This window comes from Lates calcarifer, linkage group LG13, assembly GCF_001640805.2.
Source record: "Lates calcarifer isolate ASB-BC8 linkage group LG13, TLL_Latcal_v3, whole genome shotgun sequence".
Classification (NCBI taxonomy): domain Eukaryota; kingdom Metazoa; phylum Chordata; class Actinopteri; family Centropomidae; genus Lates; species Lates calcarifer.
In genome coordinates this window covers 5,111,988-5,130,474 of record NC_066845.1, presented here as the reverse complement: position 1 = coordinate 5,130,474, position 18,487 = coordinate 5,111,988, and the positions used below count along the sequence as shown (strand labels likewise).

General features: G+C 38.6%; 1 protein-coding gene across 1 annotated transcript; it reads right to left on the bottom strand.

Annotated features, from left to right (window-relative positions):
• Positions 1 to 3,878: 3,878 nt before the first annotated feature.
• cep78 (centrosomal protein 78) lies at positions 3,879 to 13,201 on the bottom strand. Its single transcript, XM_018674390.2, is given in 18 exon segments — positions 3,879 to 5,488; positions 5,490 to 5,696; positions 5,994 to 6,156; positions 7,920 to 7,942; positions 7,944 to 8,102; positions 8,584 to 8,661; positions 8,807 to 8,965; positions 9,139 to 9,181; positions 9,484 to 9,601; positions 9,938 to 10,040; positions 10,150 to 10,214; positions 10,468 to 10,581; positions 10,703 to 10,877; positions 11,030 to 11,133; positions 11,226 to 11,298; positions 11,466 to 11,641; positions 11,805 to 12,073; positions 13,036 to 13,201. Coding segments are annotated over 17 exon segments (2,148 nt in total). The 5' UTR covers positions 12,067 to 12,073; positions 13,036 to 13,201; the 3' UTR covers positions 3,879 to 5,362.
• Positions 13,202 to 18,487: the final 5,286 nt, after the last annotated feature.

Below are 18,487 nucleotides of genomic sequence, written 5' to 3'. Positions count from 1 at the left end.
GTCTGAAACCACCAGAAATGTGATTTTTAGTCATATAGAAACTTCACCTCCTTTACTGCACTTGGCTACTTTCAGTTCAGCTTAGTTCCACCAAAATATAACATGAAACACTGTCGCAATGAAAACAACAACAACAACAAAACTGAATTAAAATTGCTGTTATGATGCATGTAATTAAGAGTGGAATAAAGAGTGTATGATAAAAGCAAGGAAACAGCAACACCATTCAAGAATAAAAGCAAGAAAAATAAACTACTAAGCCGTGTGAGGGTCCAAGAGGCAGTCAGTTACTCATTTAATGTGTGAGTGACCAATTCCTTTTAATTATTTGCAATTTTTAACCAATGTCCATGCAGTTAAATCTAATGACCACACTGTGTATACAGTTTGAAAGCAGTCACTGTAAATCACTTTGGATTAAAAGAATGCAGAGTGAATGTAATGAGTGTCAATGCTGACCTTGGGTGATATCTCTTGCTGGCCCAGATAGGAGGAGGCTTGGAATGTAGTCGCAACAATGGCCGACTTATTTTGTTTTACTGGAAAATTTGGAGGGGTGTCAGTTTTTATGTAGTGTTTTGTTTGTTGTATCAGCTTTGTCACTCTTTCACCACTTGGATCTTTTCTCTTTTGTTCCCTCTTCCTCACCACTCACACTGTTCTCAGTTAGTGCTGCTACAGTAGTCTCCATATCTCTGGAGCAGCTATAGTTATGGTATCTATCATAAAACATGACAGCAATTTTCACACTGTTTTTCCTCTTTTTCTCTCGCGGTGCTGATTGAAAGTACAAAGTAGAGTCTGGGACTGTGTCCTACGGTGATAACAATAAGCCTCTGTTGTAGAATCTTCTGTGACACCGAAAGAAGCGGAGGAGCTTAGATAATTTACTTATCGAGCAGACTCAGTACACTGATAGCGTAACACTCATTCATATAGCAAATAGCACATATACTGTACTAGCAACTGTGTGGCATGACAGACCATTGCTTTATTACATCAGAACGATAAGGCCCTTGCTCCTCACCTTTAGGGCCTTTTGGCTTTTCAAGTCATATTAATAACACATCATGTATGTATGTGTGTGTATATATATATATATATAACACACATTGATCTGTAAATGTGTCAGAGTTAGTCATACACAGGTTGGGAAACTAAAATGAAGAACCTCACTTCAGCTTTATCATTGTCTCCACCAACCTGCCATTTTTACCACAACATGACATGTTTTTTTATGGTCAGCTTCACTTTCATTCTGACTTAACTGCCAATTTGTTTGCCAACGGTACCACAAAGAGAATAAATGTTCAAAAGACGGTGGCACTGATGTTTCACAAGTGCCTCGCCTAAATATGAGATGAGCTGCAGCAAATGATTTTACTACTGTATCCAAATGTATTCATATCTAAACTGTATTAGGTCAAGGTCAGTGACTCAGCTCAGGATGGACACTGTGAAAAAACACACCATGATGCCCTCAAACATCGCCAGCATGCACAGTACAATCTAAACCAAGAAAACAAGAAACTGTTCTAACTTATAAAGTCAGTTCTTGTTCTGAAGTGCTCTGATAGCCGTTTATGGTTACAACAAATGCAACATAATCAACACATCTGACAGTTCGATTTTGGCCGGGGACTTTTTTTCCTATGTCACACCTCTTATCTCTCCCCTATGTTTCATGTTTACCTCTCAGCTGTTGAATGCAAATGAAGGCAAAAAAGAAGACATTTTTAAATATTATTCAGGAGCGCTCTGATAGGAAAATGGCTGCCTACACATGCAACGTAACTGCAACATCTGTGGTTTGTCTCTAACTGTGAAAACTTTGGTGCATATCCTATCCCTTATCTCTGCCCATATTTCCTATTTGCCTCTAGACTATTGAATGCCAAATAAAGGAAAAAAATGGTAACAAAGTAGTTGTACACCATCATTTACATTTGAAACTATCTTTGTACTTGAAATAAGTAAATCTCTGAGTGGTGATAATGTTGTGAAAATCATTTAAGTAACAACCAGTTAAAAGTAAAGGTAAGGTAGAAACAGATAAGATGACCTTTACACAACTATAAGATTAGTTAAAAATAAGAGGACAGTATAAATTACTCACTTTGTGCATGACTTGTCACATTTGCAGAGAGCTGTACTTTTGGTTTTCACTGGTGTTTGGTGCTCATGTTTAATGGAAAACATGCGTGTTCCAAAGGAACACTATGTCCTGTTCTAACCCACAAAGATCATACTTTTGTCCTGTTTTTTTCTCTCTCTCTCAGGGCACCAAAAAGCCATAAATACCAGAATGTAGTAAACAGATTTTAGTCCTCCAAAGGAAGCTCACAGCCTGCAAAAAAGGTATCTATATTTAGAGTAGACAGAGGTCCAAAAAGTGCTGAATAAAATGGACAAATAATAGCGGGAATGGGAAAGTTTTCAATAAGCAGCCATTCTCAGGATATGTCAGGTGTTACAACAAACTGATTTTATGAGCCAATATTTAGTTAGTATTAGTTTTTAGAACTACACGTTAATGGCATAAACAATGTATATTAGAGTCAAATCAAAAACTCTTGGGGCAGTGCCAAGTTCATAATTCACTGTGGTGGTGCAATTTTGACAGTTCTATCCTTGTAGTGCTGGTGGACAGCTTTTTGAATTTTACCATCTTACCTTACCAAAAACAAAGCGTCAGTCTTTGTCTGAACATCCCAATTTCCCTCAGTCAGTCAGTGTTGCTGCACCATACAGATGTGTTCCTGTGGTAGAGGAGAGCTGAGGTCTTCCCAGAGGCTAGAAATCTGACTTGTCAATTCCAGCTATTGAAACTAGCTGACCTAGGCTGCAAAAAAAAGAAAGAAAGAAATGAAATCTATAAAATCTAAAGGTCCAGAGTTTTCACATGCATTTCATTCATGCAATACTGAAGTGTAGGCCAAGATATAATTAATTGGTGTTGATATGGTGAAAGCACTGAATGGCATCCATAGAAATAAGTGTCTTTGTAATGGACACAGTAGGGCACTTAGGGCTTGCTCATACTGTAATATTCCAATATCAAGCAATATTTTAGTAACGCAAGGATTTTCTGTTGTGTGAAACCCTTCCTTAACATGTTTTCAAAAAGCAGCCAGAACAAGTAAACAATGGAGAAAGAAGTAAGAAAAAACTACAGTCAGAATAAAAGGCTAATTCATCCCTTAAAAAACTGCCAAAGCCCCAAAAGGAGAACTGTCTGCAGGGTGATGACAAAGATGACAGCAATGTGGCAGCAATAGCTTGTGTGTTCTTATGTAGCAACTACATCATGGCTGTGGTTTCAAAACAACTCAGCATCCTTTTTGGTAATTGAGTATGTCCTAAAGTAGGCAAAGGGCACCTCAGAATGAAACAGAAACTACACCTATTTACAAAATACAGCCCAGTATTCTGGGAAAGAACACCCCCCCCACACACACACACACACGTAAAACCATACCATGCAATGGGTGTGTCAGATCTCCAGTGGTGATATGAGTTTTAACAAACAGGCTGGTGTTACAAGAACAACACTGGATGACCAGACGGAGAGTGAAAGTTCAATCAACACTTTTTTTAAAATGACCTGGGTCCAGAACTACATAGACACAGCCCAAGTAAAGAGAAACATTGTAGTGGCCAGTTTCAAGAATACCCACCCAACATCCTTGAGGAGATCCAGGAAAGCATGAAACTTGGTAAATGAGCTCACAATGTTCTTGAGTACAGCCTCGTCTTCAAAAGCACTGACAGCAGGTGGTGATGACCCAGAGCCAGTGGCTGCAAGTGCCTCTGACAGGGAGAGGTTCGTACAATGACAGCTTTTTGAAATATGAATTTAAAAACTCAGAAACACAATATGAAACTGCTAACATGTTTATTTGAAAGTTTGAAAGATGTGCAGAATATCCTAAAAGGAACAACAAACGATAGTATTCTACATCATGAAAGATTGTTTTATAAAGACAAAATTAAAATCAAATAGGGACAAATTAAATAAATTACTATGTCAGCACTGCGTTTTAAAAATAAAAAACATTTAAAACAGCTGTAAAAAGAGTAATAGGACACATGGAACAAGCAGTACATTGTTTCTTAAAGCCCCCATGAAATGTCTGAAACTGTACTTTTCCTCTGAGGTTTGATGTGTTCCCACATTAAACCAGTTTACATCGGGAGATCTTGATTTATGGATTTGAATTGATACTTGATTGAGGTGGGGTTAGCTTGGAATCCCAAATATCTACCATGAAACTATACTGAATGAAATTTTTATATTGTGCATGGCACCAAATGCAAAATATGTCTTTACAAAATAAGGCAACATTTAAATACAAAAATTTACATTGCATGGCATTTTTGATACATATGATTGAATCAATAACTCTAATTTTAATTTCATACGATTCGACTACCCCTGCTTTGGCTTAAATGGATCAAGATTTTTAATGACTTTTCATGTCATCTCTCCCTAAAATGAAACTGAGACTGAAGATGTAAGAATTCTAAAGATTTAAAAAATAAACCTTCAAGAAAGAAAGTGCATAAAATCTACATCATAGTTGTCCTTAAAGTGAACAACAATCTATATGCAAGATTTTGCTACTGCCACATAGCCAACGTTAGCATTAACAGCTGTTTACTTACCAGTCTAGAAGAAATGCTTCAAGTTCAGCATCAAACTTCATTCCTTTATTCACCAAGAGCTGTGTCCAGCGGTGGAAAGCAATACAAAGGTCAATTCTTGTTTTGCTTCTATTTCTATCTATCTTTCCCTCTACTGAAATTAGCATGCTAGCCAGCTAGCCCAGGCCATCGTATCTGCTATGCGAAAGTGTCGTCCAGTTCAACATGAGAGGATGAAGATGTAGCACTGCCCAGAGAGGGTATTCTAACCTCTTGTCTTGTAAAAACAATTATGGCTGAAGCTCGTGGTAACTAAACAGCTGTTAATGCTAACACTGGCTAAGTAGTGACAACAGTAATTCACATGTAGCACCTTTGAGGAGAAGGCAATGAGAACAGACAGAAATATTTTCATTTTTCTCTGGTCAACTGGTCAGAGCAATTCAGTTTCTGACTGCCCTCCCAGACCGCTCAGAGGCCTGATCAGCTCCAGAGTCTTCCTAGCAAGACAGGCTTTCCCCTCTGTCCCTTCAGACCCTGACTGATTTATTGTCACTAGCCTTCCATTTCCCTTGTTCCGTGACCCTGCTGATCCCACAGATTCTGCCTTGTCACTTTTAATGTCACAACACTCGATCCTATGGACAATACACTAAGTTCCCATGACTTTGAGTTATGAAAAACATTGCTATGATGCGCTTTGCTCCGGGGAGAGTTGCTATGAACTTCCATGGGAACCGTTGCTATGATGGGAATTGCTCCGGTGAGAGATGCTGTTGCTCTTATGTGTGCTTGGCTGAGTCTGACAAGTTTTACCAAAGGAGGATTTTTGGCTACAGGAAACTGTGCTCAGAACCTGAGTCAAGCTGGGTATCAGGCTTGGAATATCGATGCAATTCCTCCTCTCCACCTATACCAGGGTCTATTCGAGATCTAGAAGCCTTACTGAAGGTCACATCTGGTTGCCTGTCTTCATGCAAGGACTCCCTGACAAAGGATGAAGATCTGGGTGTGGTAGTGTCAGCTGGGCCACCACAAAAGATGCTGCCTACCTAAAGACAGAAATTTGACATTTGATGAGAAAAACTGATAAATTATTAAGGTGATACAGCCTATGGATTACATGCTACTATCAAAGACATGTGATAGACATGTGGTGCAGTTGAACATTTCACCCTTAAACCAAACTGCAACTATGGAATATGTATTTGTAGTCTCATGCAACTATACTCACTGTGCCTGTGTTTTAAAATTACTTGTAAACATGAAACTGAAACACTCAGTGCACATACAACACAGTCACCCACCACTGACAAAGGTTACCCAAACATTGCATTGCACGTCCTTACCAAAGACAAAGCGTCAGTCTTTGTCCCAACATCCCGACAGTCCCCTCTAGTCAGTGATGCTGCATCATCCAAATGTGTTCCTATTGTAGAGGAGAGCTGAGGTCTTCCCAGAGGTTGGAAATCTGACTTGTCAATTCCAGCTATTGAAGCTAGCTGACCTAGGCTATAAAAAAAGATATGAAATCTATAAAATTTAAAGATCCAGAGTTGGCACATGCATTTCATTCATGCACTACTGAAGTGTAGGCCAAGATATAATTAACAGGCAGCAACATGGTAAAAGCACTGAATGGCATCCATTCAAAACAGTAATAATAATAATAATAATAATAACAATAATAATAATATTAATAATAATAAAAATAATAAATAAACAGCTCCATTGCATTTCATTCATGTACTACTGAAGTGTACACCAAATTGAATTGGTAAGTTCTAACAAATGCTATCTCACATACAGACTCATAATTTTCTGCAGAAAATGTAAATATAATTTCACTGAGATGCCACATGCATTGAGATGAATTACTGGAAGATAAAATTAATTGGTGTTGAAATGGTAAAAGCACTCAGTGGCATCTATAGCAACCATAGCAACAAGAGTCTCTGAATGAGATGTGGACACAGTAGGGCACTTATGGCTTGCTCATACTGCAATATTCCAGTATTAACAAGCAATATTTTAGTAATACAAGGATTTCCTGTTGTGTGAAACCCTTCCTTAACATACCTTCACAAAGTAAGCCAGAACAAGTAAACAATGGAGAAAAAAGTAACAAAAAACTAAAGTTAAGGTCAAGACTGCAAGGATTCTGGTTTCATTGTTTCTGTTGAGTAAACAGATAAAAGAATATGAGAGATGAGAAAGTCAGAGTAAAAGGTGAATTCATCCTTTAGAAAAACTGCCAAAGCCCCAAAAGGATAACTGGTCAATCAAATAATAAAATAAATAAATTCAGAACAAAAGTAGATAAGGAATTTATGATGCACATAAAATGTTAAACAAACACAACAAGTGGTTTTGTCAGATGATTCCTGTCAGAATGAAACTGTGCTTAATACCACACCCAAACACAGGATGCCAACATAGCTGACAAGAGACTTGTTTAAGTGTATGTCAAAATGAAACAGAAACATTTATAGCAGCCTACTTACAAAGAGATGCTTACAGCCCAGCATCTGTGAAATACATTCTGGGAAATCAACTTTCTTGTGAGTCACGAGAGGACATCCTTTCATTATTATGCATCCTGCATAAACACACACAACTGTTACTTGAACTGAACCATGAGTTCCTATAATCATGCAGTCCAGCATGATGGACTTCAGTTGCATGATCTTGTTACAGTGCAGTGTTTTCGCTGGGAAACCTTGGGTCCTGGCATTCATCTGGATGTTACTTGACACTTGACACTTGTCCCTTCCCAAAAAACACGGTTGGAGCTAACACTGTGTAAAAAAAAACCCCCAAAAAACTAACATTTGCTAAAATAACCCTCAGCAGTTTTTGACTGTTGAAAAATGAACAATTCAAAGCATTACTGTGGCCTCTATTACCCTGTAAAGATTTCATTGCAAAAATAAGGCACAGATTGATGAATAAGAAATTGTATTTGCTATAAGTGGTCCCAAAACATTTATATTGAAATAAAATTAGATAAAAGCATCATGTGACAAGGGGAAACATTAATAGTGAAATCAAAATAACATTCTATGGGGATCCTGTCAAAGTGAAACTAATGTGACCTGGGGTGTATGCCAGATCTCCAGTGGTGATATGACTCTTGGAAAAGTAAAACTGGACGATGAAAAACATGAGAGTGAAAGGTTAAGAGTTCAGTAAACACTTTCTTTAAACTGCCTGGGCCCAGAAGAAGAATGTGTCAATAGAGAAACATTGTAGTGGCCAGTTTCAAGAATACCCACCCAGCATCCTTGAGGAGATCCAAGGAAAGCATGAAACTTGGTAAATGAGCTCTCAATGCTCTCAAGCACTGCCTCGTCTTCAAGAGCACTGACAGGAGGTGGTGCTGATCCAGAGCCAGTGGCTGCAAGCGCCTCTGACAGGGAGTGATTGGCATCACGAAGACGGGAATTCTCCAGCTCATACTGAATAAAAATAAGAAAAAAGACTAGAATAATAAGGTATAGATTTTCATTTGCTTACTTACTAAAGCAAATATTCAAAACATCAGGCTCCGGTTGAACTGAGCTGATGGCTAATGTTTGAAACTTTAGCACAGCTACATCCATGTACCTGCCAAAACTGGTTTAAAGTGATGTGACTGTTTAATGTAATGAGTTAAGGCCACAAGCCTGCATAAACTGTCAATACAAATCATCAGCATGTGAATTAAAACTGAACTTTGGTCCCAAAAAGTTTTAAGCTAAATAATAAAAACATGGATTATGGATCTTGACGTGTCAGAATGTAGATTAGAAGTTTGGCACTGAAAAGATCATATCCACTGTATATACCTGTAGAGCGAAGCTGTTGCTGCTGCACAGAGAAGCTGCAGTAGTGCAAAACAGAAAAAAGTAAATAACAGACAAAAAAATTGTACCTAAGTATTTTCAAGATTATCATTACCTCAATGAGCCTCGACTCTGCTTTCAGTCTGGCTCTGCGTTCCTCTGCCAGCTTCAGACGACACTCTTTTAGCTCCATCTGCAGGACATGCACAGCAACACACAGACAAATACACATCATGGTTTCAGTGCTTTAAAGTCAACTGTTAAGAGATCCAGAACTTTGCCTTTGTGGGTACAAAAGAGAAAAGTTCCAGTATGGGAGTCAACCTGTTTTGACTCACCTGTAAACGCTCAAACTGCCGTCCAGTGATCCTGTTCTGGAGATTGAAAGAAGATGGTCTCTGCTCCACTTCCACAACCACTTCTTCCTCTTCCTGTTCTTCCTCGTCCTCATCTTCATCTGAATCTGAATCCACAGTAACCTTCACAGTAGCTGCACCCTAAAACCATGTGTTTCAACAGATGAAGATGAATACAGATTGAATTTAAAATCAATTTTTTGCAGTCTGACTGCTCTTGACAGGGTTCTGCTCCATTTTCTACTCCAGACAGTGGCTGTATAGGTCTTTTTTTATTATTTACATATACTTTGCATACATACTAGAAAACTTACCTGAAAGCTTTGTTCTGACACAGTTACTCCAGGAGGCAGACCTCTGCAACAAAAGCATAAAATAAGTCTTTGACTACAGTTATAATTGGTGAATGCTTTGTAAATACAGGAGGTATGACTGTTTTCCATAAAGCCTACAATATGTTATATCTTGGTTGGTTGAGGAGACATGTTTAATAAATGTGGCCTTGATTTGTAACTACACAGCTTTCTTTTTTAACTTAATACTTTTGTTCTATCAAAGTTTTAAAATAACAAATGTCTTAAACTTATAAATGGAATACAGATTATTATTATTATTATTATTATTTTTTAACTAAAGCAAATTGGTTAACATCTCTTCACCTCTGACGTCCAGCTCGTGCAGCAGCACGCCAAGGAATGTAACAGGAGCGGGAATAGGGCTTCTGTGCCTGGACAACACCTGAACTCCGCCCTCCAGGAGATGTTCCTTTACGGGGGGCTACACCAGAAAGAGAGCTGTGTGAATAACCTTAAGAAGTAAATGAACTCAAGCCTTTAGGCTGCAGGAAGTTTTGCTGAATGGCAATAAGCCTCTGTAGCTCAACAACGGTCACACTGTATCATGTGTGCAAAAGCCCCTCGTGTCGTTCACATCATTTGATGGAATGATCCCACTTCTATAATATGTGCCTTTTTCACTGGCTGATCACTACCACAAGTATTTGTGGTTAGATTTGTTTAACTAAAATACAGTGACTTTCATTATTTGACATCACAATCAAGTGTCTATGTTTTATGAAGCATTGTGAGAAACAAGAAACATGCACATACATACCTATCCTAAATGCACCTTTTCCTCTGACTAAACTGGGCAGTGATCGCTTCTTTGGACCAGGAGCTCTCTGTGGCTCAGTGGTTGCAGGCTTGATCCAGCAGTACTGCAGTAAAACATGAGGAATATTTTACCATTCAAAACACACATATGTAAATGCACCACTCGAGCACTTAGAACTTTTCTCAGTGATAACATCAGCTGCAGACACTGACCTCTGGTGACTCTCCATCAGCATTCATCAGTACTTTCTCTAATATAGTTTTAATTAGGACCTTGTCTGTGGAGGGAGAAAAATATATATATAGAAATTTGCCAGCATGAGAACACTGCATGCTAAAAACTTAAGACTTGGTATGCAATCAGGACATAGCTAAATAAAAATCTGAGAGTGCACTAGCAGCACCTAGAGTCTTTAATGTTTATTACACCATGATAAAAAAAACATATCATAAATTATCATTTTGGCCAAAGTTCAATGCAGTGTGAAAACATCTAGACTTGTTATTACTTTGATTGAAGAAGCTTCTTACCAACTAAAGGGTTACTCCGAATATCCAATACACAAAGAGCAGAATTTGTTTTCAAGGCTTCCAGCAAACGACGAGCTCCTTCATTGGACAGACCACATCTCTGCAGGTCCACAGCTGTTCACCAAGTCACAAAGTGGAAACCTGAGCAACATTTCTACAACAAGGAAAACAACAAGAAACACTCTCTTCTCCTTGTCTCCCTGTATTTCTCTCAAATCTGCACACAGGTACTAACCTTTAACCCAGAGATCCTCAGCCAGTTCATGTGCAAGAGCAGCAGCACCCCGGTCCCCAATCAAAGTGTTACAGTTAAGGGTGACACGGCGGAGACCTCCCATTCCCTCAAACTGCGGCTGTCGATACCTCAGAGACTCTGCCCATGCAGTACCATGTCTCTGCATTCCCTGATGCTAAGAAAAAACTGTGTTATTACAGGTAACTGACTACAGGTAATTTTTGAAATGATTTTTACAAATAGTGGTTGATTACATATCACTACAATAGCTAAAGTCCAAAATACATTAAAAATAGCAGGTCAAGTCTTTAAAATGAGATATTCCACCTTGATGATGTTGGCCATATGCTCTGCCCCTCTCCAGGTGAGATTGCATCCTGTAAAATCTACTGTCCTGATGCTTGTAGAATACTTAACACTTTGGCAAATCACTGAAACACATTATTATAAAAAAATAACATGTTCAGATACAGTTTAAGGCTTTCTGAACAATGAGGGGAAAGAATACTGTGAATATACGTACCCTCTAAGCCCTCGTCAGTGATTGGACAGTTAGCCAGAGATAGGTTTTCCAAGGCAACGCTTTTTGCCAAACCCTGGAAAAAAATACATGAAGCTCATTTAAATCATTTTAGTTTTTACAAAATGTCTCTTGAACAGGGCAGCTTTTTGAATAGATTTTCACCCAAGTTTTATGTCCCATGCATTCAAAGGTTATGTTTGCAACTTTGTAATATTTGCAATATTGTCTGTCTGTTTTCACCTTTGTCAAGGTGATGAGGTCCCTCTCTCTCAGTGGAAGTCCATTAAGCTGCAGAGTCTTGAGGTTGGAAGAGACAATCAGGCACTCTCTAAGGGCCTTGCACAGCTTAAATGTCATGTCCTTAGAGCGAATGGCTGGGATCTTCTTCTTGAAGCTAGACTTATAGTACCTTCTATCTGAAATTGGTTGTGATATGATTAATGTTTATATGCAAAAGTGGTAAGACATTCAAGTTTTTGATTTAACTTTTATTGTAAAGGCTAATACCATATAATAAGGTGATATAAACTTATTTTTTTTCATTGTCAGCAGATGAATGATGTCTATTTTCTGCCTTACCTGCGTCTCCAGAACCCAGACTAGCTTGGTATGTGCTACTTATTGCAATATGGTGCAGGTGTTTGTTGATGGAGATAGAGCTGAGAATGGGTGGCCAGTCTGTCAGTTTCAGCCTGTCTCCATTAAAGTCCAGCATCCCTTTGTCAAGGTTCATCTTGACAGCAGGGAGAGGCACTGATTCCTGTCTGGCACAGGCAAAGTCATAATATGCCATAAAATCCTGGGCACCCTGCTGCCGAATCTGAGCACTGTCCTGAACCATCTTTGACCTAGGAACAAAAACATGTTAGTCATAATAATTACAAAGATCAACAGGGCCATGAGATCATCTGGGACTGGTGGGGAAACTGTGAATAAACAAACAAAAAAAAAAAACATATATCTTCATCATTTTACTTTTATACAGTAAATAGCTGCCACAATGCAATTACTAATTTCTGCTACATGTATTTGCATATAAGGCAAACGTCTTCACTTACTCTTGTTCACTTGTACTGACTTTAACTACAACTTTTCGTTCCATTCTGAATTTAACTGAAGGTTAGGGTTGCTTAGATCACACTGAGGAGAATCAGATCAACTAAGCTTTAGTTATAACTTCTTAATATCTTAACTACTCAGTTAATGTGCTACAGTGTGGGTCTAAAACACCGCTGTTTGTTCTGTCTTGCTTTTGAAATGACAAGGCCTACGTTCATATTTAGGCTATCTTGTGGAAGATCTAGTGTGTTGCTCAAATATGAACTATATACACGGTTGTTTTCTTCTCTACAATCATATAGTATGTTCTCACAAAGGCTGGATAGGGATAGCATAGATTTACTACTCAGGAGTCGGTTACTACTACAGGTAACAGCGGATACCTCACTTGTCAATATTTGACCAGATCATCAACAATAGCTGAACAACCGTTAATGACAGCGTGAGACACAGATTTCAGAACACTTTAAAGTTAACGCTAAATCTTGCAGTACGTTAAAAGCTGAAAGATAATTTGGTTGGCTGTTAACGGGAAATTAAACTAAAACGTCCAGGCCTCAATGCACTTTAATAATAAAAGCGTTAGCTAGTGTTTCAGCTAGCAGCGTTAGCCAGCTAAGTGCTTAGCAACCGTTGGTAGTGAAAGACAGTACCAGGCTCTCGCGCTGGTACTGTCGTAAATGGTCGTGTTTAGCTGTACTTTCATACATGATTAAATAATGTAGAATCAAACTAAAATAATATAGTATACCTTCCACGTACAACTGAAGGCTTTATCGTCGTGGCACTGTTCTCTCCGTTCTTCTTGACCACTGTCTGACAACTTCTATGGTCTGTTATTGTTGTTGACGATGCAGACAAATAAGCGCTCAAAAGTGGCGCTGTTGTGGCAGACGAGCCTCGCCCACTTCACTTTCTCACTGTCTGCTCTGCGGCTCCATCCAGAGCCCTGCTGCCACCTACCGAGGTGGTGGTACAAACGCATCCCTGAATAGTCACTGTCTTGTAAATTGATAGTTTTGTGCGGCAATGCCAAAATAAGTTACGGCAGAATATGCGAGGCTGGGCTAACCAACTCGGCAAAGTGGGGTAACTGCTCAAAGACTCATAGAAGTCCCAACAGCCCTATAATTTGGGTCAACAAAATGTCGGAAAATCACCATCAATTTTCCTTGAGGTCCACGTTAACATATTTAATTGCGTTGTTTTTCAGCGAAAACTAAAAAAAACTAGCAAATATTTACATCTGGGCAGTTGGTAGCAGTGAATATTTGCTTAGAATGTATCTGAACATTTTTTCAAAAAATTAGTCAAAATATGCCTAGTTGTTGTTAAGCAAGACAGACTTTTGAAACAACCACACCACACTGCAACTAACATCTCCGAAAGAACTGTTCTAATGAGTATCCTATGTATCCAAATAACAAGCTTTTTTGCCGTCAACACATACTTTAAATGGTGCATTTGGGTCCCACACTAAAGTCCTCCATAATGTGATTGTTTAACATGATGTTATCGCAAATAAAAATTTGTGATCACGTGTAAAACCATCACAAGAGTTCATTCCATTTGAAATTTGCATAATTTTGTTTATTTTCATATGGTTCTAGTTTAAGACTCCGGTGTTGGAGTCCTTACAGAGATCTGAAAAGGTGTCGTGACCATGTTTGTGACCCTCACATTCTCGTCTGTTCTGTGGGATATGAACGCAACACAAGAACGCCCTCTCCTCCAGTGTGAAATGAACTAGTCGAAGCCCATTGGTCAGAGCAACTGTCGATCAAACGCCTGGTCCTCTGTATTCCAGTAATCCCAACCTACTCTGGCTTCATTGGGAATGAGCTAACTAGATTGCGCGGAGGCAGGATTGCGAAAATACCGAGCCGTAAAAAATAATTGTCACGTTTTTAAAAGAAGTTGGATTCAAGGAAATTGAACCGAAACAACACTGAGAAGGATTTCTTGCGACTTCAGAGGTAATTTTGGTCATTTGTCAGCTCATAATAACCGTTAAACGATAGTTCGTGGATGGCAGCTACTGTAGCTAGCAATGTGTGTTTTTTTTCCCAAACATCAGTGCCCTGGCTGTCTGAGTGTGTGTGGTGGGGTGCTGGCCTGTAAGTGAATTTCGAATTGTAAAATGTCAACCCTTTATATAACTATTATCTACGCTGTCTCTCTTGATAAGACGCAGTGAAATTGTATAGTTACATTACTAAAGCATATCTGTCTGCTGTTGTTTAAGATGAGACTTGCTATAGCGGTGTCCATCATGCTGTCCAGTGGCTAATGCTAATGATGCAAACCGTCCTGTGATAATGCAGTTTGGGATATTTGCTGTATTAGACACTTGTTCTGGAAGAGTGAAATCAGAATCAAAAATAGCCACCACACATGAACATATTCAAGGTGGTGAAAATTGAGAAAACACATGATTTTACACGTTTTGCTGTTGTTGTTTTTTATAGTGGGGACCCCAAGGTGGGATGTACCATATGACAATGTGTATTTTGTCATCATGGTTGTTTTGTTCATAGACTGAAGAGGGTCAGATCAAGTAATCTTTTATTATAATGTCTTAATATTTTGGTATCCCACTCAGTGTGCTGTAGGTGTGCAGTATGGCCAAGTGCAATATCAAAATCGCAGGAGCGGCAATTTTTGATGAAGGTTAAATGTGTCACAACATACCAGTATAAATAAATTATTTTGGTGTTACAGAGCTGCCCTGGCCTACAAATCATATTCTTCAGTTGTGAGGGAACATGTTTGTTTGGTACAGACCCCAGCAAAAATCACATCATCATAATTTTATATATTTTTCAGTGAAAAGGAAATTCAAAAATTCCCACTAAAATTGTGACTCATATCAATATTGCAGTATCTGTCAAAACGATTGCACCATGATATTTTATCATATACTTGCATACCCTTGGATGCTATAGTATGGATCTGCTAATCATAGGCTGAACTGTAAAAACACTTCCCAGTTATCAAACGGTGAACCAACAATTAATTTTCCTTGACAAATGCAAAATGGTTAAAACATTATCTATCTATATTTTTTAATGTGCAAAACCCATCAATAAAAATTATAAAAACCTGCACTACTTACAAAGGTGTCATTATGCATATATAAAAAAAAGAAGTGCTGCCCCATACAACTAAGTATGGACAGTCAGTAGCATATTCAACTTAGTACAGACACCGATTTTAATTATCTTTTTTAGCATAGAGAATACAGAAACTGAAAGTCCGCTCACTAATTTATCTGCACTGTTTGTATTGACAAGACATCTGCCTGATATCTTCAGACAGCTGTTTGTTAGTATTAGTTCCTTGGCAGGGACAGATTGAAGTAAGTAGCACCCACACACAGTTCACACGACTTTCTTGGTTTCACATTTGTTACCAGTAATGACTGCCTACATATAACATTGAGTACAGATGCATGTTTTATGAGAAAACTGGCAAATCCTTTTTTCTTTCTTTAAAAAAAAAAAATCCACTCCTGACAAATAGCCTGTAGTGTGTTGCTCAAATATGATCTGTTTGCACAGAGGAAGAGTTGTAAAATCTAGATCATGCACTCCTATAACCTTTTCAATAGTCGGTTACAGGTGACAGTGAATACGAATTATTCTAATACTTTTTCATGAGATCATTTCAGAACTGTAGCACATAAAGTGGGAATGCTGAAATTTTATCTAAAGGAGACAGTTGAGTTGGCTCAGCAATCAATCATTCACAGATGTGACCGTATCTCCACCTGCATGGAGGAGGAAAACAATTCCTGTTATTACGTTGTTAAGATTTACATGCATTTTGCATATACCACAAATAAGAGATGAATACTTTTAACACTCCCCTTTCCCTTGGTACAATCTTCCTAATTTTTTAGCAATAAGAAACAAAAGTTACTTGTGTTGTATCCTGTTCACAATGATCTTATGGAATGAATCTGCTGTACTCCTATATGAGTATGAATTGTAAAAACAGGTGGTTAGTTTTCATGCTACATACTATCCTGACCAAGAGGTCACAATAACAACCTGGGTGAGTATAAAGCGCCTACTGGTACCTTGCAGGACAATAGCCTCTCTGTTGGTGTGTTTTTTTTTGTTACCAGTCATTTGGCTGTGTTTGTGCCAAGAAAGATCCCACTAGTTTGTATATTTCTCTAAGGGGATGGGGTTGGACTGGCATGCTTTGGACTCTCTCTCTCTCTCTCTCTCTCTCTCTCTCTCTCTCTCTCTCTCTTTCTCTCTCTTTCTCTTTCTCTCTCTTTCTCTTTCTGTGTGTGTGTGTGTGTGTGTGTGTTACTATTGTCTTTGGTCAGTAACTTTGCAGTAAGCATCTAAACCAAATTATATATTTTTAAAGTGACTTATTTGTCTTTACTCACTTCCTGTTGCCGACAAGATTTACATTTACATTCATTAAGGATTACAGGGAAAAGGAAGGAAGGAAATGCTGTTTGGTTGAGGTCCAAAAGCTACACACACAGGACTGAATGTCCCTTCTCCACTGAGGTCAGCGCACCGACATTTCTCACAGACACAGTCATCTGTTAACACTCTTTTCTCTCACCAGCATCCGGTCTTCCTCTAGTCCCACTCAAAGGTCAAACATAATTAGCAGCAACTTTAGCTCGTGTTTCAAAATGTCATCACACTTCTATGGTACACTAGAGCCACTGTGTGCCTATTTCTTTGGTCCTGGTGGTCATCGTAATGACAGCTTTGCCGAGTGTAGGCCGAGAACAGACACACAACTTTTCCCTGGATTTGGCGTCAGCTGCCATCCCACACAGTTTTAGCAAAGAAAACAGCATCAGAGGTTTTGATCTTTGTTTCAAAATCTGGTCGTAATAGTAAGGTGCTTTACGGTAGGTGGCTGTGTATACAGATGAATAAAGATATCAAAATAAAAGGCAACTTACATAAGAAAAACACTAAAGCTAACATATAAAATATTTAGATAGTGATGAAACTTTTCAAAGCTTGTCGTAGTGTTTTCCATGAGTAGTTTTTTTTCTCTCCAAGCAATGGTAGTCTGGAGTAATTTTGGCTTTGGCTCCAATTAAGTTTTATTTTTGTCCTGCTTTTGGTTCTAGCAGGGATAACATTTCATTTAAAAAACTCCCCTTGGGCTCTGGAAACTTGTGATGGTCATTTATTATTTTAGACTAAATAATTATTTGATTTAACAGCCATTAATTCCAGGGCAACATTGCCTGAAATACAAAATAATTATTATGTGGAGTGAATTGGCCCAGCCAACACACAAACATGCTCACACAAAGCAAGTACACATTATTTTGCATATGCCAGTAACTGACTTGCACAGTCCCTGAATTAATCAGAATCAGAAACTTGAGTTGGATTCAGTTTTTTAGTTCCAGTTAATATTTAAATACCCTCAGGGTTATGGACCAGGGGAGTTTAAAGTGCATTTGGATTCTGAGAAATGACTGCATTTTGGGGTGGTCATTCCTGCACACTTGTTACTCCTAAGGGAGATGTATAAGGTCAGTTTTAGGAATGTCCCCCCAAATGTCGACTATTTGATGCATCAGTTGCAAAGTGCTTGATTCAACTCACAGTCAGTGGACAAATTGTTACATTTTTTTAAAGCTGCCTCACAGTTCACACACACAGCACTGCAGGAGCAACAGAGCAACTGGCGGTAAACTGTACAACCAGATAACTATTCCAGTCACATGATTGGTTCGGCGTGGTGCTTTTCTCATTATCGTTGGCTTTTCGTATTGTCTATCAAAACACAGGTGGAATGAGTTCTATCGATGTTGTTATCGACCATGTCTTAAATGTCGCGATATATATCATTATCTTTTATAGCCCAGGCCTAATTCCACTGTAACATCAGATGAAATGCAAAAATAATTGTTATGCGCAGTGAATTGGCCCAGCCAACACACATACACGCTCATGCAAAGCAAGCACACATCATTTTGCATATGCCAGTAACTGACTTGCACAATCCCTGAATTAATATATGGTAAACAAAGATGTGTTGCATATTGAGTTGAGTTTGATCCCGATTTAGCTGCAGTTTCTGTTTAGATAACCTAGGGGGTAGGGACTAGGGGGAAATGAGGTCTTAGTACATTTGGATTCTGACATATGATTGGATCTTGGAGAGATCCGTGCATGTATATCTACCTGGGAATTTTCAGTAGC